Source organism: Pelodiscus sinensis, chromosome 5, assembly GCF_052426305.1.
Source record: "Pelodiscus sinensis isolate ZL-2025 chromosome 5, ASM5242630v1, whole genome shotgun sequence".
In the NCBI taxonomy this organism is placed as follows: Eukaryota; Metazoa; Chordata; order Testudines; family Trionychidae; genus Pelodiscus; species Pelodiscus sinensis.
In genome coordinates this window covers 46,538,197-46,565,477 of record NC_143056.1, presented here as the reverse complement: position 1 = coordinate 46,565,477, position 27,281 = coordinate 46,538,197, and the positions used below count along the sequence as shown (strand labels likewise).

Sequence of the window (27,281 nt, the reverse complement as noted above, 5' to 3'; positions counted from 1 at the left end):
TACTTGCTCTTGGGAGTGCTGTTTTATTCACTGACAATCTAGACCACCCTGGTTATGACATTCCTCATTCACCCAGGGAGCAGCCTAGTTTGGTAACAGCATTAGTATCAATCTGCCATTGGTGCATAGGAAATATTTATACAGCCAGTCTCCTCCTTTACATGCATCTGACGAAGTGGGTCTTTGTCCACGAAAGCTTATGCTCCTACACTGCAGTTAGTCTATAAGATGCCACAGGACTTCTCGCCGCTTTTGCAGATTCAGACTAACACGGCTACCCCTCTGATACTTCTTTACCCTATTTCCCTTAGAGGTTTTAGTGCCCTACAGCAGTGGTCTCCAATCTTTTTAACCACAAGATCACTTTTTGAATACAAGTGCAATGTAAGATCTACTTCAAACCCAAATACCCTTTCTCTGCTTCCTTTCTGCCCCTTCTTTGAGGCCCTGCCCCTGCTCCACCCCTTCTTCATGGCCTCATCCTGCTCACTCTAACACCCTACTTTCCCCATGCTCACTCACTTTTACCAGGCTAGGGTAGAGGGTTGGGGTGCAGGCTCTGGTCTTGGGCCCAGGGGTTTTGAGTGTGGGAGGGGCTCTGGGCTTAGCCCAGGGTGTGGGAGTGGGGTCCGGGAGGGGTTTCAGGGTGCAAGCTCTGGGAAGGCATTTGGGTGCAGGGAGATTCACTTCTGGGCAAGAGTTTAGGTACAGGAGAAGGTTTAGGGCTGGGACTTGAGTTTAGGAAATAGGCTCTGGCTGGGCACTGTTTAATTGGGATGGCTTCCAGGTGGTGGAGCAGTGGAGTTAAGGCAGGCTTACTCCTGCCCTGGCCCTGTGCCAATCCTGACAGAAGCTAGCATGTACAGCAGTGGCTCCATGGTATCATGTGCTGCCCCTCGTCTGCAAGCACTGGGCCCACAGCTTCTAGTGGCCACAGTTCCCTGTTATTGATAAATGGGAGCTACAAGAGTGGTGCCTGCAGACAAGGACAGCATGTGGAGACCCCCTCCTCTGTCTTTCTAAGTACCACTAAGTGAAAGGGAGAAAACTTCTGTTGGTATCTTATTTCATAGTCCTCTATTTTACGATTTCATGTTCCTTTCACAGAAGCTTCTAATACTGGCTGCTGTTAGAGGCAATATATTAGATAAAGAAGGCAGTATGGCATAGTGGATAGAGAACTTGAGTGCGATTCAGAAGACCTACATTTCTGGCACTGCCACTTGCCTGCTGAGTTATTGCCTCAGTAACTGCGACTTGGGCAAGTTATTGCCCCAGTATATGCCTTAACTTTTCCATCTGTACAATGGAGAAGCACGATACTGACTTCCCTTTGTAAAGCACTTTGAGATCTACTTATAAGAGCAAAATATCATTATTAAATTATTAGCACTTCCCAATCTTATGTTCCTAATTAGGGAAACTTCTAAAAGCAAGGAAATCAGACAAAGCCAGTTTCTCTGTCTTTAATTCAAGTTTGCTGTGGGCACACAGTATTTGGATCATTAGCGTGCAGCACTACAAATTCTTCAGTCTGATTTTTTTTTCTTTACAATTAAGTCCTTTTATTTCTTGATTTGTTAGATTGGAAATATATTTCAACATGCTTATTGCTTGAACAGCTATTCTGGAAGAGTATATTGTACGTAGCTAAAAAATCAACTGTGGGGTTTAAGCCCTAGATAAAGTAAAGTCTATGTATATAAAAATGATTGTTGAAATGTCAAGATAATGAAAAGTAAGAACATAAATTATAGCTGTTATTAATTTTGAATTGTATTCAAATATAAAAATGTGTAGCCTAGACAAAAGCTGATTACAGAGAGATAAAATTCAATTTTATTCTAGGATAACTGTTTTATGCATTTTACATTTATTTATAAGATTAGAGAAAGGCTTGGAATTCTCAGTATAAATCATAGTATGGTCCTGGTGAATGCCAAGATCAGTAGATAGGCAGCCCTTCATTTTCCAAATACATTTCTTTTGCTGGAAATAGAAAGTGAATAAATGGAATTGAAATATTGCCCTTGTTATTATATACACTCCATATTCATTATAAAGTTGTCAGAGTCAGGTATTTTAGGTGTTATAATGGGGTGGAGATATAGCAGTACCTCTAATATCACCCCACATATCATTATAAAGTGTCTTTCTTAAAAAGAGATGAATGTAAAAATTGCCACACCGGTAAGGCTGTCAGGGAAGGTGGTAACACTTGGCCAGGACCACCCAGAGACCGAATCAAGTGTGGACAGGTGCAACTTCTGATTTTTGAAAGTTTTTGAAAACCACAATCCATGCAGCAGCATAACACAAACATACACACAACAAAATCAAATGCATTAGTCATTTTTAAAATTGCATAGTACATGTAATCTCCCTTCAAAACCTCACAACACTCATAAATCTTAGCAACTGGAAGCACTGATGAGATAGACCTTTGACCTATTTCACACAGAGGAGGAAGAAACAAATTCTACAGTCATCTCTGAGAGTGCCATGCTGGCAACTGCCTGTCTTCTAGAACAAGCTTGAGCACTTATGCCCCTAGTCAATTTTGACAGTGGCAGTATGCCCTATCCCTAGGTAACTGGATCCCAAGCAGGCTCTCATGTTTTTACACTAGTTTGTGAAAAGGTTACAACTTCCACACTTCTAGCTTGCTGGGCTGATGACAAGGCACAGCCCTCTGTGTTAATTACTAGCTCAGGGGCCTCTTGTTTTCTGGACTGATGTCAACGTATAAGCTTCTGTCACTGACTTGCCACATCTGGCTTGCTTGGCTGATGTCAGGAAATGGTGGCTGTAAGATTTGTGACTCTGCAACTAGCGATGTAAACTGGGTGATGCTCACCAGTAATTGGTTAACTGCCACTTAGCCTGGCTGGAGCAGCCCTCCACCTCCCCTCACAGGCCCACTGTGCTGTGGGCGGGGGCTGCTCCAGCAGACCCTCTCCCCTGTGGCATGCCACAGGAGGAAGGTAAGCTTATAGTTTAACTGGTTAACATTTTAAATGGGATTTTACGTACCTATCGGCAACTGTAGCATGCAGATCTGATGTCAGTATACACCTCTGAACTTCAGAGTGGAGTTCTGCTGGTGGAGCAGCTACAGCCTACTGCACTGAGATGACAACTATAGGATAGCTTTGGTGGGGGTCCACTGATTCAGCTAATGTAGGTAGCTGATTTGATGTCAAGGCAGGAGTCTTGCTGACTTGGGGCTTGTAGCTTGTTGGTCTAACATCAGGGGACAGGATTAGAGGATCTCTTAATTTGCTGGGCAAATTTCAAGGTTCATGTTTCCTTCTGGCGTCTGCATCAGCCCTCTGTGATGTCTGTGGCATCATCTTGCTTGCTTAGATGATGCAAATACATAGGCTTAGGTATTGTTGCTGAGCCTGTAACCTCATCGCCTTGCTGGATTGTTGTGCAAATGCAGTTTTGTGTATGGACACTGGTCCAGCACCATGCCTCCATGGTATAGTGGAATTTCTTTCATCATTGGCATCTCAAGAGTTTTTATGATGGAATATAGCTGCTATAAATGCAGCCTGGGACAGCCTCTATCCACTGCAACAGCCTCTTGATGCCACTTGGTTAGCCAAAAAAAAAAAAAAAGTGGGATAGAATTAGTGTCTTGGAGATTTCGCCCAATGCAGGGCTTTCCATGGGGGATGGAAAAGGGAGAGAACACTGGTTATTCAGGGCTACAGAGCAGCATATGGCCCAGTCGTATAAAGGTGTTTGAAAGTTAGTTTGCTGTCCGAAAATAAAGTTGGCACTAGGGTGACTTGACACCAGTTTTACCTTCCTGTCCCCTTCCTGCTGTAGCTCCAACTTCTGTGCTTTGCAGTGGCAGCCAAAACAGACGTGTGTGGAGTGTAACAGTTTTTCTCTCATTACACTGAAGGTGACTACTGTGCGGGTGTACCAGGTAACACTAATTAAAATACAGTTTTGCCTTGAAATGTAATTTTGTTCTTCCTCTTTGCTATCCTGTACTAGGCTAATATTTGTCTCTAGACTCTTTTCTAGGATTTGAAGTGGAGTTATAGTAGCTGAAGGTTACTAAAATTAGGAAAAAATGTAATTCTGTTCATATTTTGAAAGTATCTATTTTACATTCCAAAAAAAAAAAAGTGGTTGGGTAAAATATTTTTAGTAAACTTACATATGAACTTCCTCCTCCCCCCGTAAAACTTTAGATTGTGGGTTTGGTGTTTTTAAAGTACTTAACTATCTTAAATTAAGGAGCCCACTATTTGCTATTGAAGCTTTAGAAATCTATAGGCAAAAGTATGGTTCCATTTACGCCAGTGCAATCCTATTGACTTCAATGAGTCAGAAGTAGTGCGTAAGTAAGAGCAGACTTTAGCCCTTAATTCTCTGGATTTTTTTTTCCTTAAGCGTTTAGCTCAGACTACGAAGTCCAAGTTAATTCTCACAAAGCCCATCCAGTTCGGTAGTAGTATCTTTGTTTTATATCTGTTAATTTCAGGTGATTGATTTAACTCTGGTGCAGTCAGCCTTCATAAGAATATGCCAGAAATTGAGAAGATCAACCATTTTGGATATGTTCATTGCACATCTAACTGTTTGCAATTAAAAAAAAGTTCATTTTTATGTGGAAAACCTCCTGGCTGGCATCTAAGATATATTGTTGTGCTGATTGTAATGGATGCAAAAGGGCTGTTTTGTTCTATGTCTAGAGTAGATTGAGCCCATGTAACACACTGTATATATTCGAGTTAGTGGCACTATAGTATAGAAATTAGAAACTGTTCAAGAACTGTATCTTTCATGTTATATTTTTTTAATAATTTGGCTATCAAAAAAATGGAGGATTGAAAAAAATTTAGAAATTGTCAACATAGCTAATAGACTTGTATTTCTAAATTTGTCGTGTTCTTTTCGCTCCCTTCCCCTCCCCCCCCCCCCATGTATCCTCTAAACTTTCTTCGGTCTCTCAAAACCACTGAAAATGTCCATGTGGTATTTTGATTGTGAAATATAGGTTGTGTTTAAAGGTATGATCCGTCTGCATATAGACATGTTTTTTATGATACGAGCAATGAGTTGCACCTTTTGCATGCTTGTGTGGGACATGATATGTTATGATGTAATCCTATTACTTTAGTTTCAGAGTTTCAGTATGAGAGATGCGGGGAGGATAATGCAGTTTTAACTTGTGCTGGTGATAGAAGCTGTAAATTTAGAGAATTAGGACAGTTGAGATACTCTTGTGATCTACTGTAGAATGGATTCCATGAAAAGAAGATAACAGAAACATCAGACATCTCCTAAGGCATTTTTAAAATTTGTTTTTCAAGTTTCACATTAATCATGTCCACATTTTTACTTGTTTTCATTTCAGTCCTTCTACAGGATTAAAATAACTCTGGACTTTTACTTTAATCAAATAGTTTAGGAAAGTCTGGTCAAATTGGTTTAGTTCATGGCAGTATTTTTGGGATCTGGCCTTATTACTGCGAAACTTATCACTGTGGGAAGCTGATATTTATTGGGAGATCTGATGAAGGGCCTGCTAAAACAGTGATAAACTGATGTCTTTGTTGCATGATAAAAGAAATATCACACACAGGCTAGGTCTATGCTGCCGCTTTTTTGTGGAAGAGGATATGCAAATCGTGCTGTCATTTGCATATTTTCTTACGATTGTTTTTGCAGAAGAGGTTTTGCTAATAAAAAGCCCAATGTAAATGGGGCTATTTGTCAGAGAAAAAAACCCTTTTTCACAGGATCCTGTAAACCTCAATTTTTGAGGAATAAGGGATCTTGTGAGAGAGGTTTTTTTTCTGACAAATGGCACCGTCTACATGGGGCTTTATAGCAGCAAAATCTCTTCTGTAAAAAGAATCAGAAGAAGATATGCAAATGAGAGCGCAATTTGCATATCCTCTTCTGCAAAAAAACAGCAGAGCAGCCATAGCCATACCCATAGCCACAGGTAGGTGAGTACCAGCCATGCTATTTTCCTTGTCATGGTCCCATCATTTCTTAAGATTTTTTTCCTCTGATATCTTACAACATAAAGCTAAAAATAAATATGGCTTTATATTGTATGTATGTTTGCATTTGTTTTAATAACTGAAATTGTTATGGTACATCTTTTATTGTATGAAAGAAAACCAAAACATGTAACATTTAAAAAGTCTCCTAAGCCTTCAAAGTTGCCACAATAATTGTCCAGGTGTGGAAACTGATGCATTAAGACCTATCATACTGCATGTCTGAAACAATAGTTTTGAGAATTTTGCAGTGGCCACCTTTATCTCAAGGGGTATTTTGCTTTAAATGCTAAAATTGACTATTTCATGCCTGATCAAAGCAAGTGACATCAGCAGTGACTTTCCACACTGGTCTGGCATGGATGATCGGGGGGGCGGGGCGGCAATCCAAGCTCAGATCCCAGGAAGCATTTTGGGCTAATACTTGGCCAGATTGGAAAATGAGGAGAATGGAGGTGATGAAGCCTAGGAGGAAAGTATGGGGAGGAGAGAAGACGGAATTTAAAGTTGGGATAGACTTTTGGGGAAAGAGAGTGAAAGGGGAAAAAACCCTCCAACCAGCGTTTGTCTGGAGGCAGGGGGACAGAGAGGACCAAAGAGCAGAAGATAAAGTGAGAAAAAGAAATGACATAAAGATGGAAATTGAGTTTATTGTGAGTGTTAGAGGGCAGGAAGGAGACAAAGTCCACGAGTGATGAGTTCATAGATTTTTAAAAATGCTCTCCAAAAAAACCCACCAGGTTAATGAGGGTATGATTTTAATACAGCAATAATTTAGTAAAACAATTCTACTGTATGTAAATGAAAACTTGAGTCTGGTGTTTTATTATATGTTTGATACGTATGTGAAGTAATTATTATAATTGTTTCTTATGATCTTTTTCTTTTGAACAGTAGGGACTTTTCATACAGCTGTCTTTCTGGTTGATCTGAACTTGCTTTGGGTGCTTACAGACTTTTGATTTTCTGATAAGCTTTGTGGGGTCTATGGAAATATAAGCCTTTTGTGGAGGAGTATGTCACTGCATCAAAACTTGGCTTCCACTTGAATGCAAACTTCCCTCCTCCCCCCCTCCCCCCCACACACCCAAAACAATCTGTTTGTTCCCTGGGGAAACTATTCTATAAACTAAGTTTTGTTTTTATATGGTGTACCTTCCTAGATTAAGTGATTTAGTTTAGCTTGGCCTGGGGCGAAACGTTTCAGGATATTTTAGAAGATCCTGGTATCTAATTAACCCTATGAAAATAGTCTTAAATTTGAAGCTTTATTTCCTTATCAATAGAGCATACAAACTTCCCTCTGCTGTACAGTTCCCTAATGAATCAATGATAACTGTCACATCCAGTGTACAGAACAAATACTGGCTTGGTTCTTTGCCAAATGTACAGTGGTCTGATGAGGCTGGGTTTTTTAAAGTTTGTGTAAACTTTTGCTGTGCTGTGCTATATCTAGACATTTCTATAAGAGATTTCCAACGTGGCAAGAAATAAAACTGTGACTGATGAAAGCAGACTGAGCTTTTGTTTTTATGGGTGTTTGATGGGATAAAGAATGAGGAGATATAAGTTAGAGATGTAACCAATTAACCGGTAAGCATCAGCCTTACTGGGAGATGCTTACTGGTAACTTGGTAACCGGTTGTCTGGCTAGGCTGGAGCAGCCCCCTGTCCAGCTTGGGTAGGGGACTATTCCAGCCCAGCTGGAACCACCATACCATGCTGTGAGCGGGGGCACTGCTCCAGCCTGGCTGTGTGCACAGTGCCATGCTGTGGGCAGGGGGCACTTGTAGTGTAGGTGTAGCTGGGTGAGCTACCCCACCCCAGCTGGAGCAGCCCACAGTGCAGCAGGCCTGGCTGGGCAGGAGCGGCCCCCCACCCATGCTGCGGCACAGGCCAGGCCTGCCACACTTTGGTCTATTGTGGCCAGACCCACCCACCTGTGGGGTCCTGGTTAACTGGTTAAACATGACACTTAACCTGTTAAGAGGTTTAAAAGAATTTTACATCCTTATTCTAGGTAAGGGAGCATGTAAAGATGGAATGCTATCCACCTCAGCATCAGATACTGCCACCTTTATACAGGCCCATGAAAAGCTCTCCAAGAGGAATTGAACGGTCTTGGCAGTTTCGAAGAAGGCAGAGCTAAGGGTGTTGGAGGAGGATGGTCAAGCTCTGAGGCAGCCCTTACATGCTCCTCTGTAGGACTTTGGCTCATAAAATAGTGCTAGCTCTATATCAGTATTACGTTTCACCGAGTCCCATGCTGTGTTTCCAGGGGCAACAGTATCAGCTATTTGGAGGAGTCTTTACTCCATTGTCCTTAAGAAACTGTGTTGTTAAGGCACCAGCAGGAAGTTTAAAAGCACCACAGGTGGGAACGGGCTTGAGGACTGAATTACCCTGCATTGCGCTGTATGTCTACAGGGCCTCATTATGAATTTTGTAGGCCCTAGGCACTTTTGCCTTTGTGGGCCCCTCCCACCATAATAATATCAATATTAAAAATTATTTTTGATATAACCTTAAATACTTCCACATTTTATTTTTTTTCTGTTTTAGGCAAAATTTAATAGATTTTTGTGGGCCCTAAAAGTTTAATTTTTTTCTGATGTGAGAAAAAAAATTAAAATATTTTCTTCGACCCTAAAAGTTCATTTTTTTCCTTCTGATTTTAAAAGAAATTAAAACATTTTTGTGGGCCCCTAAATGTGTTGTGGGCCCTAGACACTGTGCCTACTGTGCCTAATGGATAAGTCGGCCCTGTATGTCTACACTGCAAGATGACACCCATGGCTGACTTGGCCTGTGGGGATGTTTAATTGCAGTGAACACATCCCAACTGTGGCTGCAGCCCAAGCTCTGGGAGCCTCCCATCTTTCAGGGTTCCAGAACCTAGGCTCTTGCAGTTAACCAGCCCCCCAGCCTGAGCCCAGCAACCCTGAACCAGCTGACTTGGGCCAGCTGTGGATTTCCAGTGGCCATGTAGACCTACACACAGTGTCTACATTGTAAGTGTCCTTCTGCCTAGTGGAATTCACAAACCTGAGTTAGGTGTCCAGGTTCCCTGTATTGTGCCTAAGGGAAGTAGTTGGCCTAAGAATGGGATTCATAAAAGTCAGTGTAACCTACAGGGTATGGTTCACTGTGCTGTGTAGGGCACTTAGAGCATTTACAGCAAGAGAGAATGAGTTTGTGCTATAGCCTTAGTTGAGAGCCCTCTGGCCGTTAGCTCAAGTGTTAGAGGCTCATGCACTAAGCTCCAGAGGTCCTAGGTTCAGTTCCACCTGTCAGCATTATACCAGCATGCAGACGTAGGACCTACCTAAGTGAGGCAGGAGGAGAGGTGCAGTCTAACTCTTGCCTCTCAAAGGGACTTAGCTGACCAAATTCAGGCCAGAGGGAGGTATCCTCTGCTCCTAAAGGTTCACCTAAGGGTGAATCTGCCCTGGAGTTTGGTGCCTAAGCCATGTCACTTCTTTTTCAAGAAAAAATAAGAAGGTGGAGGTTGGCCTCTTCCCTTTATTGTCTTAAAATCAGTGGCTGAAGCACTCACTGAGATGCAGGAGACCTGGGTTCACATTAATGTTCCCTGTAATCTTTTCTATCTGTGTGCAGAATACATTTTTCTGTGTGCACTGAGGCATGTGCCTATGTGCACCACTGGTAGGAAGAAAAAACCCCTAGCTGTGGGTGCTCTGCTAATCAGCTATGCGGCATTTGAATCTCTCCTGAGCAGCTACTGAAATGCTCAGGTTACCAGGAATATTGGTTCAAATTCCATTCCGCTTGATGTGGAGGAGGGAGTTGATGTTGAGTCTCCATTTCTCAGGAGTGTGTCCCAATCACTGTGCTCTGAGATATGGTGAGGTGAGTTTCTCTGTGCCTTGTGTTGAAGCTGTTTCATTGTATAAAAATAGTTAAATATTGCTTGGACCAGAGAAAGTGAGAGACTCTAGCCCAGTGGTGAGCACATTCACCTAGGAGGTATAAGGCCAAGTTCAGATCCCTGCTCTAAATTAAGAAGAGGTAGAATTTGAACCCAGCTGTCCCACATTCTAACCACTGAGCTAGAAGTTGTAACGTAAGGGCATTGCTAACCTTTCTCTTCCAGGGTTTGCATACTGAACAGAGCCCTGAAGGCAACCTGTACATGGAGAATGCCTAATTTGTGAATCCCATTGGGGTTTAAGCATGAGTTAAGTGTTGAGCTACTGGGCAGTTTCAAGACTTAATAGCTAAGTGCATGTCCAGATGCCACCATTTAGGCACCTCAGGACCCTTTACTGGTGGAAATGTAGACACCTCCAAGGTTAGGCAGGAGCTGAGTAGGAATTTTGTCAATGCCAATTGCACTTCAGGATCCAAGTCCTCCTTGTGAAACGCACCCTTCACCTCCATGTCTATGGCAATTGCACTGGTTGAATTCTCAGAAATCTGCTGATTTTTCGGGACGGAATTCCAGAACCTTCTAACTCAAAACCTGTATCCCTCATTCCTTCACTAAGGACAAAATGCACTGGAAACTGTGTGAGTGCCAGCTCCGTTTGCTCACAAGACAGTAAACGCACTGAGGACTAGCTGAAGGTGAAAAGTTGTTTGTAGTATGTGGTTATCAAGCTAAATACTAAATGAATAAATTAAGTACAATTTATTTTTTACCCTTTTTATACTAATATCTTCTTCTGTCTAGTACAGTATGGTCCATATTTTCATGGCCAGTTTATATTCTAATGGGAGCTATATCCATCTTTTTCTTTTAAATGCAAACTGTTTTGACTTTCACACCTGTGAAGAATGTTGGCATCTACTGATTTTATACTGTTGCATGTTTTAACCAGATCTATTGAGGTTTTTCTGGTATCTGCACAGAGCATACAGCATTTCTATCAAAGATTTAATCATAAGAGAATGTTTGGTTAGAAACAGCAGAATCTTACCTCGTGTAATGAACAACCTTTTTCTATGTGTATATAGAGACAATATTTGTCAGCTAGCTAAATATACACAACATTGAGAGTACAGTTCACAGCTTTTTGGCTCCAAGCACACACTACTTGTTCAGATAATGGAGCAATTCTACTTGTTCATTCATTATAGAAAAATGATAAATACTTGCATTCAGTCAAAGCCTTTTAAGATGACTTGAGAATCTTTGGATTGACTCCAAGGTCCTGTTTCTTGCTTCATGGGCTGGCATGGGAACACAACTCATTTAGACTCCCTGAACTCTTCTCATGCTTCCATGTAACTTCTTGAACATGCAATACACTACCTGAATTCATCTATTAGTTAATCCATCAACTCTCTCCTTTAAACCACTCCAGAAGACCATAGGTGGTACGGCACCCCTTGGTTGAAGTGGATTAATTATATACAGGCTGCGTCTAGACTGGCATGATTTTCTGCAAATGCTTTTCACGGAAAAGTTTTCTGTTAAAAGCATTTGTGGAAAAGAGCGTCTAGATTGGCATGGACGCTTTTCCGCAAAAACACTTTTTGCAGAAAAGCGTCCGTGCCAATCTAGATGCGCTTTTCCACAAAAAAGCCCCAATCACCATTTTCGCGATCGGGGCTTTTTTGCACAAAACAAATCTGAGCTGTCTACACTAGCCCTTTTGTGCAAAAGCTTTGCGCAAAAGGACTTTTGCCCGAACGGGAGCAGAATAGTATTTCCGCAAGAAGCACTGATTTCAGACAGTAGAAAGTCAGTGTTCTTGCGGAAATTCAAGCGGCCAGTGTAGACAGCTGGCAAGTTTTTCCGTAAAGGCAGCTGCTTTTGCGGAAAAACTTGCCAGTCTAGACACAGCCACACAGTTTACAGTTAGGTTCAATTACTCTCGGCACCCCCCACTGTACACACTGTTCCAGCCCCCCTGCTTAAGACCCACCTCTGGTATGACAGCTAAAAAAACCTCAGCCAACTAATGACAAGCTCAGCAGTACTCACAGGACAGCATATAATAAACCAAAACAATTCAAGATGATAAATGTGTACACATAAGATCACATGATGACTTGGCTCACCTATAGCTTGTTTCAAATAAAGACTGTAAGCTCTTCAAGATAAAGACCATGTTTTATTGTGGGTTTGTACAGTGCCTAGCACAGTGGAGCCTGGATCCTGATTGGGTGTTTGGAAATTACAGTCACATGAACAGTAAGTATAAGAAGAATGGACTTAACACGCTTCAAAGAGAGAAGCAGAGTCTGGGACAAAAAACGTTTAAAATTGTTTGATTTTCTTTCAGTCTTAACCTATAGCACAATCCATGCTATCCAAACTGTTTACTGTGCAGTACTTGCTGTGGGTCTATGGAGAATTGGCTGGTCACAAGTGAGGAGCTGCAGTCAACACCCTATTAATGCAACTAAATCACAGTGAAGGTCACTATAAATAAATTAAACTCTTTCCTAATATTTTCTGTGTAAATGATTGCTGTGGTTGCCCTATGGCACTGTACATATGCTAAGTGAATTTGACTACAGGCAGTCCCCGGGTTACGTACAAGATAGGGACTATAGGTTTGTTCTTAAGTTGAATTTGTATGTAAGTCGGAACTGGCTCCAGATTCAGCTGCTGCCACTGAAACTGACCAGGGGCTGACTACAGGAAGCCAGAGGCAGAGTTGCTCTGCCCCCAGCTTCCTGGAATCAGCCTGATCAGTTTCAACAGCTGCTGAATCTGAAGCCTGGGACAGAACAGCTGGGGCGCTGCCCGGTAGGTTCCCACAGGACCAACCCGGCAGCACCCCAGCTGCTCTACCCGAGGCGTCCCGCAACAAAAGCCTAGTCTGCTGGGGAGGGGGGGTGCACTAGCTGCGCGCCCCCCCTGAGCAGACCAGGGAGACCCGAGCAAAGCCGCACAGGTGGAGGGACCCCACTGCCCATGCGGCTTTGCTCCTGTCTCCCTGGGATGCTGGGGGGAGGTCCCCCCAGCACACCAGGGAGACCCGAGCAAAGCCGCACAGGCGGAGGGACCCCGCCGCCCGTGTGGCTTTGCTCCTTTGCCCCCGAGCAAAGGTGGTGGGATGCTGCCTGTGCGGCTTTGCTCCTGTCTCCCTGGTCTGCTGGGGAGGTCCAGCAAAGCCGCTGGACCCCCCCAGCAGACCAGGGGGACAGGAGCAAAGCCGCCCAGGCGGCGGGGGTCCCGCTGCCTGGGCGGCTTTGCTCCCGGGCAAACGAGCAAAGCCGCCCAGGCGGCGGCTTTGCTCGGGTGTCCCTGGTCTGCTGGGGGGGTCCAGCGGCTTTGCTGGATCCCCCCAGCAGACCAGGGAGACTGGGAGAATCTTTTCTCGCCCCGGAGGACACGGGTGGCGACCCGCCGCCCGTGAGCTCCGGGGCGAGAAAAGCCCCATTCGTAAGTGCGGATCCGACATAAGTCGGATCCGCGTAAGTCGGGGACTGCCTGTATATTCCTTCTAGTACAAGAAAGGAACAGGAACAATTGTAGAAATCCGTATCAGATCACAATCGCCTTTCCTGTTTTACTTCACATACCAACAGTTGCTCAGAACAGTGCTTTGCAGGGTATCTGTAGTTCACCAAAGTGCATTCTAAGAGCTTGGTGCCCAATATGTAATGATATAATTATGTAATGGCACATGAGAAGACCCAGCCTAACCTTATACTGATACTGCCAAAAGGAAACTAAAAGATACTCTGCTAGTCTGGACAGTAGGGAGAACAGACAAGGAACCAGCCCAATCATTAAACAAGACTGCAAAATATCTAGCATGTGCTCACCCAACCAATAAAAATGCATACTATAGTGAAGGGCAGCAAAACACATACAGGCTGTGGAAAATGTTTATTAACTGAAAAATTAATTTGTTCATAAATTGTAGAAAGTGACTGATTTATTTTTAGACTTCATTCTCAGAAATTATTTATTTAGACAATTTAAATTTCTTAAACTATTCCTTCTAACACACAAATTCTTCAGGTAGTGAGTGAATTAAATGATCTTGGTGATCCGTAAATCTAATAAGGACCTGTTCTTTCAGTGGAATCTATCTAAACAAATGTTTATGCCCATGAAGAATGGCTAATGATTGCAGGGATCCCTTTGCAGGATTGGGTCCTAATTAAATGAGGTAAGCAATGCCTCTATTCCATATCTCATAATGAAAATAAAGTAACTTTTTGCATTGGGTATAGAACCAAGCCAGTTTGTCCCAGATTTTCAGTTTGATGGCTGACAAAGCTGACCTGAACCTCTAGTACCTATGTGTAAATCAGAGTTGCCCATGCATTTGACTGAGGATTTGTTAGCTGAAAGCACTTGTGTACTTTGGTGTGTCCCTGTTGGAAAACGTGGGCCCTTTTTGCATGAGAACAGAAGTATACCAAGTAAATGTTAATGTTGTTTAGTTTGAATGTGGGTTTATATGTACTAAAAAAGATTGAACTCCTATTTAAGGTGTAATAAATACTCTGTGTTCATGTATTCGGTATTTAAACTTACATAATCAAAAGTCTGTCAATAGATATTTCCCTTTAGGGAATATTTTTGCAACTCTGAAACTCATATGCATGAGTGAAGACTATATTGTTTGTTGTTTAAGGTGAGTATAAGGACAGACATTAGTATTTTATAATAGATTCTTAATCCTTTGTTCTGAGAAGTGCTGAAGTTTTCATTACAGTTCAAATATGTTGCATGTTTACAGAAAGGTCTACATATTAAGATTTCAGTTTTAATTATTTGAATCATTAGAATATCTAGTTTTTGCTTAAGAATGCACAAATGTACCATTAAATCTGTTTTTTAAGATTTTTCCCATTTAATATCTGAATCCAAATTCATAAAGAGTTGGAAAAATGAGATGTCTGAGCTATAGGATTCACAGGGATTTCATATGAAGCCTATTTAATCAGGATAACACTGTTATTAATATTCATAAAGTCAGCTGGAACACAAATGACAGACTATGGGGCCTAAAATTTTTTACTTGGTGAATTTATTAAAAGCAGCTTAAAAAATTAATGGAATTTAAGTAAAGTTGGCAAAAATGAAAATCTTATGTTAGCAGAAAAGAATCTTTATTATAACTTTCTTTAAGACCATCTTGCATTGATATCTTTGACAGATTTCTTCGGTACTTAAAGAAGAAAGATGCATGAATGGTCATTTAAAAGGATTTAAACACATTGGCACATTAATTTTTACATGAATAATAAGTAGTTTCCAAAAGCAATTAACTTACAGTGTACAAGATTTGAATAGAAAAATAAGACTGTGACATCAAAGGGCAAAGCAAATGTGCCATACATTTTAAAATTTGAAATGTGACTTCTTAAAATAATTCAATTTCATCTCTACAATGAGTGTAGAGTCTTCAGATATTTGTCCCTAGCCTCTGCTTGTTTTTAAATGTGTAAAGATTAATAACATAAACATATTACGCTCACAGGAAATCTTATTAGTAAGGATCTACTTAGTGTCCTAAAGAGCAATAACCATGTTTGTGAATGTACTTTTTGTAAGATTGGTGTTTGTGGAAATGACCATATAAAGTATATTTGCAAATACTGTTTATATATTCTTTGAACACTTTACTAGAAAGCAATATATAAAGACAGATTAGAGCTGGAACTCATTTAAATACTAAGAAGTTACTTGCAAATTTATACTCAGGTACATAAATAAATTTACAAAGCCTTTTTTTTGCAGTTATTGGATGAGACATGCCACAGTTGTAGTCAGTTTATAGTTTTCCTTGGTTAATGTCCTGGTTAGTTGATGATATGTACAGGATGGAAGCTGTAATAGGATGTTTTGATACTATTAAAACAGGACATGTATAATTGATACAACCTTGAATTGAAGGATTGTGAATAAGGAAAAAGTGTTTTTAAAGTCAACCTTGAATTGGGTAATTGAAATACGTTGTTTTGTGGCCTTAATTTCATTTTATTATTGATAATTTTGTATAACATTTTCCCCAGTGATTTACTGTTTCCTTCTTCTAGCTTTAGACCCATCTATATAGGTTCAATGCTCTTCAAGTCCTTCTCGTTCCAGTCTGTCTTTTAGCAGTTCCTTGAAATTTTGCAGCTAATCAAATCCTTTTGAGTGCATCTACATGGCAGGGCTTAACTTGAAATAAGCTACGCAAATCAATTGCGTATCTTATTTTGAAATAGTTTATTTCAAAATAGGGAGCATCTACACAGTGCTTATTTAAAAATAGAACACTCTTCCTCTGACTTTCCTTACTCCTCATACAATGAGGGTTACAGGAGTATGAGTAAGAAGTCCTCCAGCTTGATAATATTTTGACACTATTTTGAAATAACTTCCTGCTGTGAAGACGCAGACTAAGTTATTTTGAATAGTGCTAGTTATTTTGAAATACCGTTTCAGTGTAGACGTACTCTCTGTGACATCCATGGTATCCAACTAATTTTATATCTTCCAAGTCTTCTGTTATCCTTTGCGTCAAGTTTCAAACACTGTTTCCTACATATTCTTCCATTATTTATTTTTTGTTTCTTTAATAAAAATACTCAGCAATTAATACAGTAATTGATCAATTACAAAACTTTCATTTAATCTCAAAAGTGAATGTAAGTAGAACATTTCATTGCAAATCTTTAGCGATTCATTCACAATGAAACTTGTATGGCCATGCCCAACTTTTCGTTGATTTGTATGAGTTACTCAGTGTAATGTCAGAATGTAATTAGTTTTGTTAATGTCACTTGAGTACCTCATAGAAAGGTATGTTGTGTTGCTCGCAAATATTGCATGTAAGCTAAGTTTTAGTATGGATTTTTTAAAAGGATAAAGCCTGGCAACTTCGCAAATCTGAATAGCGAGATTTTTTTGAAAAATAATATTTTGTAGATAGCAAAAAAAAAAATAACATTGAAAATCTGGTAAAATCTTATTAGTGGACTCTGACCACTAAGTCAACCAACATAGTTTAGTCACCATAATTGACTTTGTCTATATGTAAACAATTCCTCCTCATTAATTATGGGTGTTTGTGTAATATAGGAGAGAAGCTATTACCTCTAAAAAGTTATGCCATTCTCCAAGTTATGAAGTTGATTATTTAGTAGATTTATGATTCACTATTATCTCCAGGAGAGGGCAGCCTTTTCCTACAACAGGTACATAAAAGAACATGCCCTGCTTAGACTGTCAATGTTTCTTGTAATTACTCCCAGTATATTTGTTGCTTGCTTATGAATTAACTTGCATTTATGGAACTAAATCATTCCAATCATTTAATTACACCTGAGGAGCTGAACTATAATTGCTTGCTTCCAGCTAGGATCTGATATGGCTTGAGCAGTATTAATTTGGTGTTTACTTTTCTGAGTGCTAAAAGCATTAAAATGGTTGTGCAATGGGATTACATTTTACTAATTGCTGGCATTCATTAGCTGGGTAAATCGGGAGGAAGAATGACTGTATATTGTACAGGGATAAAATTATGGTTTTAAATAGTATATTACTAGGCGCATTAAGGCTCTAAGACTTGTTTTAAAATTCTCTAGAGGTTATTAAAGACTGTATTTTCTTCATGTCTTGTTATATGAATATCTTATTAAAAGACTGCAATTATTATGAATCTTTTTGTGCAATATGTAGGGAAATGGCTTCATTGACAGAAACATATTTCTTTGATATTAATAACCTTCTATATTTTCAGCTAATCCAAAAGTAAATGAGAAACTTAGAAAAAGATTGCCAACTCCAAATCAACATAGTTATAGAGAATCAAAAAAGGAGAAGCTTACAGCTTCATTTGAGGACTTTTGTAAGGCACTCATTGTTCTAGGTATGAGATAAAATTACCTTTTTCACTCTTAAGAAGCAAGCACATCAAATAAACACTTGCGCTGCTTTCATCATGTACACTTAAACTTAAGACAACTATGAGCTAGACTGAGATTCTACTAATTCCTGAATGTTTACAGTAAATGTTAGTCTAATTAAATCTTATCAGTGGTCTGCAGAATTAATTTTTTATAATCTCAAATGAAAAATGGTAGTTCCATCAGTTTTTCATGTACCATGGAAAGAAAACTTCCCCCCCAGTTCTTCACTGGAGGATCAGGGGAATGTGAGAAACTTTTGTATTGGTACCATTTACTGGTGGTTTATACATTTAGTTTTAAGATTTTTTCATACTACATCACATTTATTTGCAGAAATGGTAGTTCCCTTTGCATTTTCATGAGCCCTTAAATTATCTCTTCACATTGTATTTTACACAAATGCAGAATAAAATATCCTGTTTATTTTTGGGTGTTTCACCAACACCTGTGCTTGAAGGGTAAAAAATTGTTGATGCTATAGATAATTTAAAAAGCAATGCTTCAGTTAATATTAAAATTTATGGTAGTCTTAGATGTTAAAGAAATAAAAAAGCAAAGCTCACAAAGTGTATGGTAAAATGTTTAGACAAAGTATCAAAAGATAATATACTAAATGTAAAAATAAAATCAAATGTTTAGCAGAAGGAGTCTAAAAAATCTATCCTATTAAATAGTTTGTGAAAAATGAAAGAAAAAATCCTGTCAGTACTGTGAGTTTACCATAAATTGTAATTAAATAATTGTGACTGGTTGAAAAATTTAGTTTTATATTACAGTATATAATACAGAAAAGTGTATATAAAATGCAATTTTGTACTGGAAATAAGACAATTTTAAATAGCATAGGGGTTTGAATTTTCTTCTGAAATACAAGTTTAAAGTACAAGTTGAAAATGTACATGGTTATCTTGTGTGTTACTTATGAAATTAAGAAACACAAGCACATTATAAACAGCTCAAGGATTCAATTCTGCAAGTAGTTACTACCACAAGTAGTGCTTGCCATAGTGGTGGGCAATGCCTTTGCCTTCAATGGAATTACTTGCTGTAGTAAATGTGCACTTGGTAGTATGTGTTTGCAAGAGCTGGACTTGAACAAGGAGACAAACTAATAAATACTTCAACAGAAGCATTAAACACAGCAAAAAGCTGAATAAGCCATTATATAAACTGAATGTGTGAAGAAAAAAATCTTTTACTGAGAAAAGTAAGTTAAAATCAACTGTTAAAATACACAGAGTTTATTGTCCCACTATAAATATTTTAAAAATCATTTGTCTTGTAAATTCTCTGTCAAATAAAGGCTAGGTGTAGGTGTGTTCCAATATATTGTTTCAAGTTTATTTATCTAGACTTGGCTTTATTTTAGCTTTGCAATCTTGGAGCAAAAACCAGAGTGTGTGCCAGATCAAACAAGTTCAGAAGTACAAATGGAGGACTGGTCAAAAGGTAAGGACTTTTAAGGTGTTAATGCGTAACCCCGGGTGGTGTACCAGTGCTAGGTACTGACTGGAATGTATTTGTTCTTCCCAATATATTGAAGTGATTTTTCTCATTCATTTTGGAAACATTTGAGGGTGAAAGCAAAGCAGCTGCATGGTTGTTTTTAAAATAGAATTTTAAAACTTCCATAAAAGAAAAAAATGTAAACCTTCAACCAGCTCAGTTTTTTGTGGATTACTGCATCTTTTCTGTATTTTGCAATATTAAGGGATTTTAGTGAACTCTCAGTTGTGATACTCAGCATTATGTGTATAACTGTAGTGCTAAGGAGTCCTGGTCCTCAACTGGGACATCGTTGTTTTAAGTCAGGAGTGGACAATAATTTTTGATGGCCATTCCAAGATTTTGGCAAGTGGCCATACTTTTCTTATAGAGGGGGTATAGGCTCTGGGTTGGAGGGTGGATGAAGAAAGGAGCTCGTGGTATGGGATTGGGGTGCAGGAGAGGGTTTGCGGTCTGGGAGGAAGTTGTACCTGAAGGAAGGAGGGGGTTTGGATGGTGACCTGAGGCAGGAGGCAGTGGTGCTTGGGGCAGGGATTTGGCGGGGAGGTGAAGGGGGGGAGGAGAAGGTGCCAGAGACAGGCTCTAGCCAGGAAGCAGTTACCTAGACAGCTCCTGGTTGGTAGCCCTTCAGAACTCTGAGACAAGCTCAAAATAGCTGGCTGCTCCCTGTGGCTCTGTCTGGGTGGGGAGGAAGGGAGGCTTCACATGCTGCCCCTGCCTCCCAGCAAAATATGTCAGCTCCTATTGACCAGGGGCAGCGCGCAATACCTCCCTCTTCCCCTGATGCCCAGAGCAGAGAGCCACAGAAAGCGGTGAGACACTTAGCTTACGTCTACACTGCAGGGTTTTTGTGCAAGAAGTCTTTTGCGGAAGAGTTCTTGTGCAAAGACTTCTTGCGCAAAAGCATGTCCACACCTCAAAGCGCATGGATGCTCTTGCGCAAGAAAGCTCGGATAGCCATCAGAGCACCTGTGCTTTTTTGGATAGGCTCTTTTTGCACAAGAAACCCCTGCAAAGCGTCCACACATGCCTTTTTGAGCAAGATCTGTAGTGCTAGAAGGAGGTATACCTACACCGCAAAAAGCCCTCTGTTCTGTCGATTGACTGTAGATTTTCTTGCGCAAAAATGAATTTGAAGCGTGGCTGCTCTGTGGGATTTTGCACAAAAATGGCTGGTTTTGTGCAAAAACCTTGTAGTGTAGACATAGCCTTAAAGTGCCATGGGACTGCTCTGTGCCTGAGGGTCCTCACGGGGCAGCCCGGGGCCAGATCTGATGGGTTGGTGGGCCAGATCTGGCCTGTAGGCCATATTTTGCCCATCCCTATTCTAGGCACTGCACAAACACAACAAAAAGACCAGTCCTTGCTCCAAAGAGCCATTAATTTCTAACTTAGTTCTTTCACAAATTTAATAAAGAGCAGTGATATATTTTCTATTATTTATACCTAAGGGTATGTCTAGACTACATGGCTCTGTCGACGGATCCATTTAGATTAGGTTTCTAGACATAGGAAAATGAAGCGCTGATTTAAATAATCGCTGCTTCATTTACATGAAAATGGCTGCCGCGCTGTGCTGATCAGCTGTTTTGCGGCACAGCGCGGTAGTCTGGGCGCTCCACATTCCGTTATGCCTCATGGAATGAGGTTTACCAGGACGGTCAATGAGGGCTTCCCTTGTCGACCATAGAGCATCCAGACTACCGTGCTGTGCCACCAAACAGCTGATCGGCACAGTGCGGCAGCCATTTTGATGTAAATGAAGCAGCGATTATTTTCCTATGTCTAGTAAACTAATCTACATGGCTCCGTTGATGGAGCCATGTAGTCTAGACATACCCTAATTGTGGCAGGAACCAAAATGCTGGTCATCTAAAGAAGTGGGTTGTGCCCACGAAAGCTCATGATACCATCTACATGTTTTGTTAGTCGATAAAGTGCTACCAGACCTTTTGTTGTTTTTTAAGCAAAACCTTTTTGTTAATCTACTTTACATTTGAGAGTGTGTCTGTTTGTTCAAGCACTCCTCCTAAACGTAAGGGCTAGGACCACCAAATTCGGTATGCAGCTTCCTCTTATCGTAAGTTAAAGCAATGTAAGGGTGTGGTTGTGCTGGGAAATGGGATGTGCCTCATAAACCATACAGAAAAGAGACAGAATCACCAGATAAGTGAAAGGGACTGGCTGGGGTCACACCTCACCCTGTCCCAGCCCCGAGCCTCTCACCACCTACATGCCCTTTAGGGAGGGTAGGGATCCTGAAGCTCCCTCCCCAATTCATACTGGGACATTGCTGGTGGTTCCACTTCATCAGGGAGTGATGGGAAAGTGCACAGTTTGCAGCATCCCTCAATCTGGCTGGAGAGCGCATGGGGCAGGTGAGGTGTGCACTGTGCTCTTATTCACAGACAGGGACAGGAAGGATAAGAGCAAGCAGCCCTGGTACAGATTTTGGGGGCGAGGAGGCTTTGGCCTCCCCATGAGTGCACGCATGCACGCACACACACTTCCCTACCCAGAGTCCCTCCTGCCCTGAGCCCCTCCTTAAGGACCTGAGCAACACCAGGTAAATGTGCTAATATTCAATAATTTCTTAATATTGCCTTAGTTCAGATCAGGTGACAGCATAGCATTTGATCCAACAATGTCAAGTGTCTCCTCAGTTTCCTGTTGACTTCAGTGGGGACACTTGGCACCTTTTTAGGAGTCAGGGGTAGGATATGTCTACACTGAAGCTGCAAGGTGTTATTTCCAGCACAAGTAATCAGACTTGCACTTGTTCAGCTTAAGTTAGCATGCTAAAAATAGCAGTCTGAATGTTGCTACGCTGGCAGGGGCTTGGGCTTCCAGACTAAGCTTGGACCCAAAGAGTCAGGTGGTCTTGGACTCCAGTGGCTATCACAAGCCACTTCCATTGCCACAACATCCACACCGTTGTTTATAGTACGTTAGTTTAAGCTGAGGTAGTACAAATCTACCCATGCTGGGAATTTCATCTTCCAGCTGCAATGTAGATGTATCCGTAGCCTCCTGATTGGGATTGGGAGGAACAAAGGGGAGTTCTCAGGGAGGTCTTTTCAGTGGTGACAGAAAAAGTTCTGTGGAAGAGGGATATCATGGGGGGACTGCATGAGAATTAAGTGTTTAATGGATCACATGTGGTATCAACCTGATCCCCTTCCCAGAGCCAGCACCCCATATTCCCTCCTGTATTCCAAGCACTTGGTCCAGCCCTGAATCCCCTCTCAGAGCCAGCACCTGATATCCCCTCCTGTTCCATGAGCGCCCTCTGAGCCAGCACCCTAAAACCCCTCCTATGCCCTGCACCCTCTCCTGTACATCAAGCAGCTGTCCCAGCCCTGACCCTCTTCTCAGAACCGGCACCCCGCATACCCTCTTGTACTCACCCTCCTGCTCCAGCCCAGTGAAAGTGAAGAAGGAAGAGAAGGGAAGTAAGTGGGGTGCAGCAGAGGCAGGGGAGGCCTTGGGTTGCCCTTAAGTTCAAAAGACATCTTGGGCATAAAAAGGCTGCAGACCACTGACCTAAGGATTCTAATGGAGAGATGGTCAGTCTTGAGGTGGCCCATATTTCTTGAAGAAAGGAAAGGATGTGTGCCATAGATCATGAGTATCTCATGGATGAGAGGTGTTCATTGGCAAATGGCCATTACTAAGGACATAGAGAACAGTGTCGTTGGGGACAGTGGGGCAGAAGAGAATTTGGCCACTAATAGCCTTAATCACAAAGACCTCCTCGTGGCACCTCACGTATCTATCACGTGAATTTTTACCTCCCCATTGTTTCTCCAAAGAGAATACATTTCAAATATGCCATAAAACCAGTCTTGCATTGATGAGGCAAGGCAAAAAAAGCATTTGTCTTCTTTTTGTTAGAGGGTTACTTCTTACTGGTTTTGAGATTCAGAAGTTCCTGGGAGTAATACTGTATGTAAAAATAATCTACAGGCATCTTTTAGTCCCCATGATGTAGAATGCCTGCTGAAGTAACTGAAAAAATATTTCTGAAACAAATAGCTATGAAATAGTCCCAATGTAGTAGCTTAGTGGGGAAACGGGAGAGCTGGTCTTTCCCTATACTTTTTCAATTTTAGATAGATAATTCAAATTTAGTACCTTTAGACCTTTAGGGGTCAGCATACCCTAAGAAAGGTTCAAAAGGTTAACTATTCAATGGTAGCTAACAATGAATACTTTAAATTCACTGTGCATTAAACATTCCCTGTAAAATTTCAAGAAACTGTATTAATTCCATAGCTTACAGAATATTTAAAAATTGTTTATTCTTTAATGAGTTCCATTTATTTGAAACATCACTTTTGATGAAAGGATTTTCAAGTCTTGTATTGTTTAGGAAGGGACATTATTTTATGCAAATATTTATGCTTTGGTGGTCCAATAAAAGATATCTATGAAATATTGAAGATGAAAATATGCATAGCATAACATAGAATTAAGTTCTAATTAGTAATTTACATAGCTTATTATTCTTATTCCCTTGTATCCATAGAACAGTTAAGAAAGAGATGCTTACTATTAATACTATTAATAGTTATGATTTACTGAGGTCTATTGGGCATACAAAACTCATCATCACTTTGGTTTAAATTGAAAAACAGTATTATTTCAACTAAATACCTCTCTGAACTTTATTCCAACACTAAGAGCCTAGTTATTTATTGGTGTAATTCTCCTGGTTGCCATATTGGTAATAGGTGTACGTATGTAACCACATCTAAATGTGTTTTTTTGGGGGGGGAGAGAAGATGACAGACTACATCCAAACCAACTTCCAGTATTTTCCCTGAGTAATTAGGCTTAGGGTTAGTAATATGTATTTTTTTTTATGTCTCTCAGTCCTCCATGTTGCTCTCTTGGCTGTTTTTCCTTCCTGCAGTAGATACTGTATTACCTCAAATATCCACTTCACACGGGTTGCTTCTAGAAGTAGCCCTTAATGACTATTTCTGATTCAGAACTTGTTTTACAGCATGAGCAAATGCCATTAGGCATGGCTGACTTTAAATTCATGTAGTTAGAAGAAATGCAACCGAAGCGAAATGAAAGATATTACCTTTGGAGAAATGGCAGTTTTAATAGTTATATTGTACATTGGGCAATTTGTTTATGTATATCAGAAAATAAAAATTTGAGAGAGCAATTTAAAGAGGACTCTGCATTTGAAATTTGTTTTGGAATTCAGTCTTTGAAATCTCTGGAATGTATTATAAATGTCTTCATGAACTGAAGACCTGCTTTTGCCTCATTTCATATATATTTTAGAAAGAGTTAAAATCCAGTCTGTGTGTAAGGATTACCATTTTGGTCTTGGGTCTAATTTAAATTTACTGTTCATGTCCACAGGACCTAGTTATTAAAGGGGGATAGTGGTTATTCACATATTTCTCTCAAGTATTCTTAGATGGAATAATTCAGGATTGTTGGGAGCTGGCTAGTGAAACGGTTTCATTTCCAGATAAAATGCTCAGATTTCTAGCCCCAAACACATGGGGTGAAGTCCATTATAAAAAGAAATGTAATCTTGCAACTGTATGTATAAAATTTGTATGAAAATTAAAATAAATTGTAAAATTAAAATACTAAGCTTTTCCTAAATGTGTGGCAAAGAACCAAAATATGGACCACATAGAGATAGATAGATAGATAGATAGATAGATAGATAGATAGATAGATAGATAGATAGATAGATAGATAGATAGATAGATAGATACATAAAAGCAATGGGGGAGGCTTGGAATGGCATTGGCTCTTTTTCAAGTATATACGTTTTTATGAACTAAACTTCACGATTCAGCATTTTTATGCCAATGCACAGTAAATAGAAGGATTTGGAAAAATCACAGGTAAATTTACTTGGGGGCAAATTTATGTTTGAATTGAGTGCTGTTCTATGTGATGAGCTATATTTGAAAGGTGTACTTGAAGAGCTCAAGGTATGTTCCATTATTAACAATAAATATGTTTGCATTTGTTACGCTTTTTACATTTGTGATCTTTTTGTCTACATTGTATTTTCGTTTGTGAATGTATTTGGTTTAAGGAAAGGATGGTGATAACCCTTCTTGGATTGTAAAGTAATTTTGGTCTGTTAATCAAAAATGACAAGACATATTCTTTCACTGAGTCCAAATTGTAGAAAATGATGATAATCTGATTGCTGTACATCTAGAATTACTAACTTTGTAATAACTGGCAACTTAATTTTTCCTTTTATTGTTGCTTTTAACGGACCAAATACCTACTCAGCTTATGGTTTTAGCGTTTGTATTTTTGTGTGGATTTTTTTAGATTAAATTTCATTATTGGAAGAACTGAATTTTATTTATATAATACACACGCACATAGGCACAAAGGGTTACCAGGCCAACAACTCCTTTTGCCCCATATGATTACATAGTTAAAAAAAAATAGTATGAGAGTCAAGTTACCAGCATTGAGTTAATCAAAAAACCCTGGAGTATAAACTCTTTAGGCGAAGGGATAGTCTTTTAGTAAGTCTGTGTACAATACTCACCATAATGAGGGCATGATCCCTTATTTAGACTTAATAGATGCTACTGTAAAATAAACAACTCCCTCATTTATTTTGTTTGTGAGTGTCCAAAAAATCCATTCCTTTTACTGCTGTTTTATATAACTCAGATCCGGATTATTGTATTTAAAACTTTATTTTAAAACAAATTATTATCCCAGGTAGAAACTTGCATGCCTAATTTCTTTTTGGAGAAGGAATTTTTAGTACAAAGTTTATAAATCCTGAAAACAGGCGTTTTTAATGAACATCTTCAACCGTACTTGCAGAAATATCACAGAATAGATTTAGTAATAAAGTTCCATCTCATTTTACATTGCATAGTGAGCTACATTTACGTACATTTTAGATTGCATAGTGAGCTAATGAGTCAATGTTTCAAAAGATTGGGTGTAAAATTTTAGTGTGGTGACAATTAAAATGAATACACTGATTTCATCTTTATCTGCTTCATGAAAAACATTTTAATTTGTACCAAATTAAGCATGCATGCTGCTTACTGTTGAGGAGATACTCACAATTTAATCAGGTTTTGATGATGTTAGTCGGATTTGAGTTGTATTGGCGTAGCAGCATGTGGAAATTGGAAATTGCCATAGAATTTACCATGTACTATGCTGATTTTAACTTACTCCCCTGTTCAAAAATTTTCCCTCTTCCCCCATCTCTCTCCTATTTTTTTGTGGGGAAGTAACAGACATGTGGGGGAGATTATCAGAATCAGATAAATAGTTTCTCAGATATACTTGCATGTGCCTTGTTTATGCATTTAAATTCTTAGTGTTCATGTATAGCTGCCTTGTGTACATATGTAATCTCTGTGCATTTACTTCAGGTGTTTGTACATACATGGGAGTTATACACATTGGTTAGATGCATGCTAATTTTTGGAACCTACCTTTGAAAATCTTCCTTTTTCCTTATGTCAGCATAATTATGATTTGTATTTCTGTATATTTATAAATAGATTGTTCCACTTTTCTAAGCACCCTGAACAATGAATTAAGAAATAATACCACTTTAGAAAGATATATTATTTATTACATTTACTTCACTTGCTTTACTTCTATTAGTTATCAACAATCCCAGATAAATTCATTGTAACTGATATGTACAGCTCCACACATTTGGAAGGGGGAAAAAAGCTTATAAAACTGAGAGTGGTCGTATAGCACCTTAGAGGCTAACAAAAAAATATAGATAATATCATGAACTTTCGTGAGCTGATACTATCTACATTATTTTGTTAGTCTCTAAGGGTGCAGCTACACAACACCCTAAACTCAAAATCAGATACGCAATTTGCGTTACACAAGCTGCGTATCTTATTTCGA

At 39.8% G+C, this 27,281-nt stretch overlaps 1 protein-coding gene across 4 annotated transcripts in view; it reads left to right on the top strand.

Annotated features, from left to right (window-relative positions):
• MIPOL1 (mirror-image polydactyly 1) overlaps positions 1 to 27,281 on the top strand; it is a 303,297-nt gene that overhangs the window by 24,352 nt on the left and 251,664 nt on the right. Inside the window, exons 2-3 of one of the 4 annotated variants that reach the window (XM_075926913.2) lie at positions 3,838 to 3,940; positions 19,240 to 19,319. The exons of 1 other annotated variant lie outside the window; for it this stretch is intronic. In XM_075926913.2, coding sequence (XP_075783028.2) covers positions 19,301 to 19,319 — 19 coding nt within the window. In that variant the 5' untranslated portion in view covers positions 3,838 to 3,940; positions 19,240 to 19,300. Of the gene's footprint in view, positions 1 to 3,837; positions 3,941 to 17,687; positions 17,831 to 19,239; positions 19,320 to 27,281 lie in introns of those variants that run through there. 2 more of the 4 variants (XM_089778441.1, XM_075926909.2) reach the window with 2 other exon arrangements.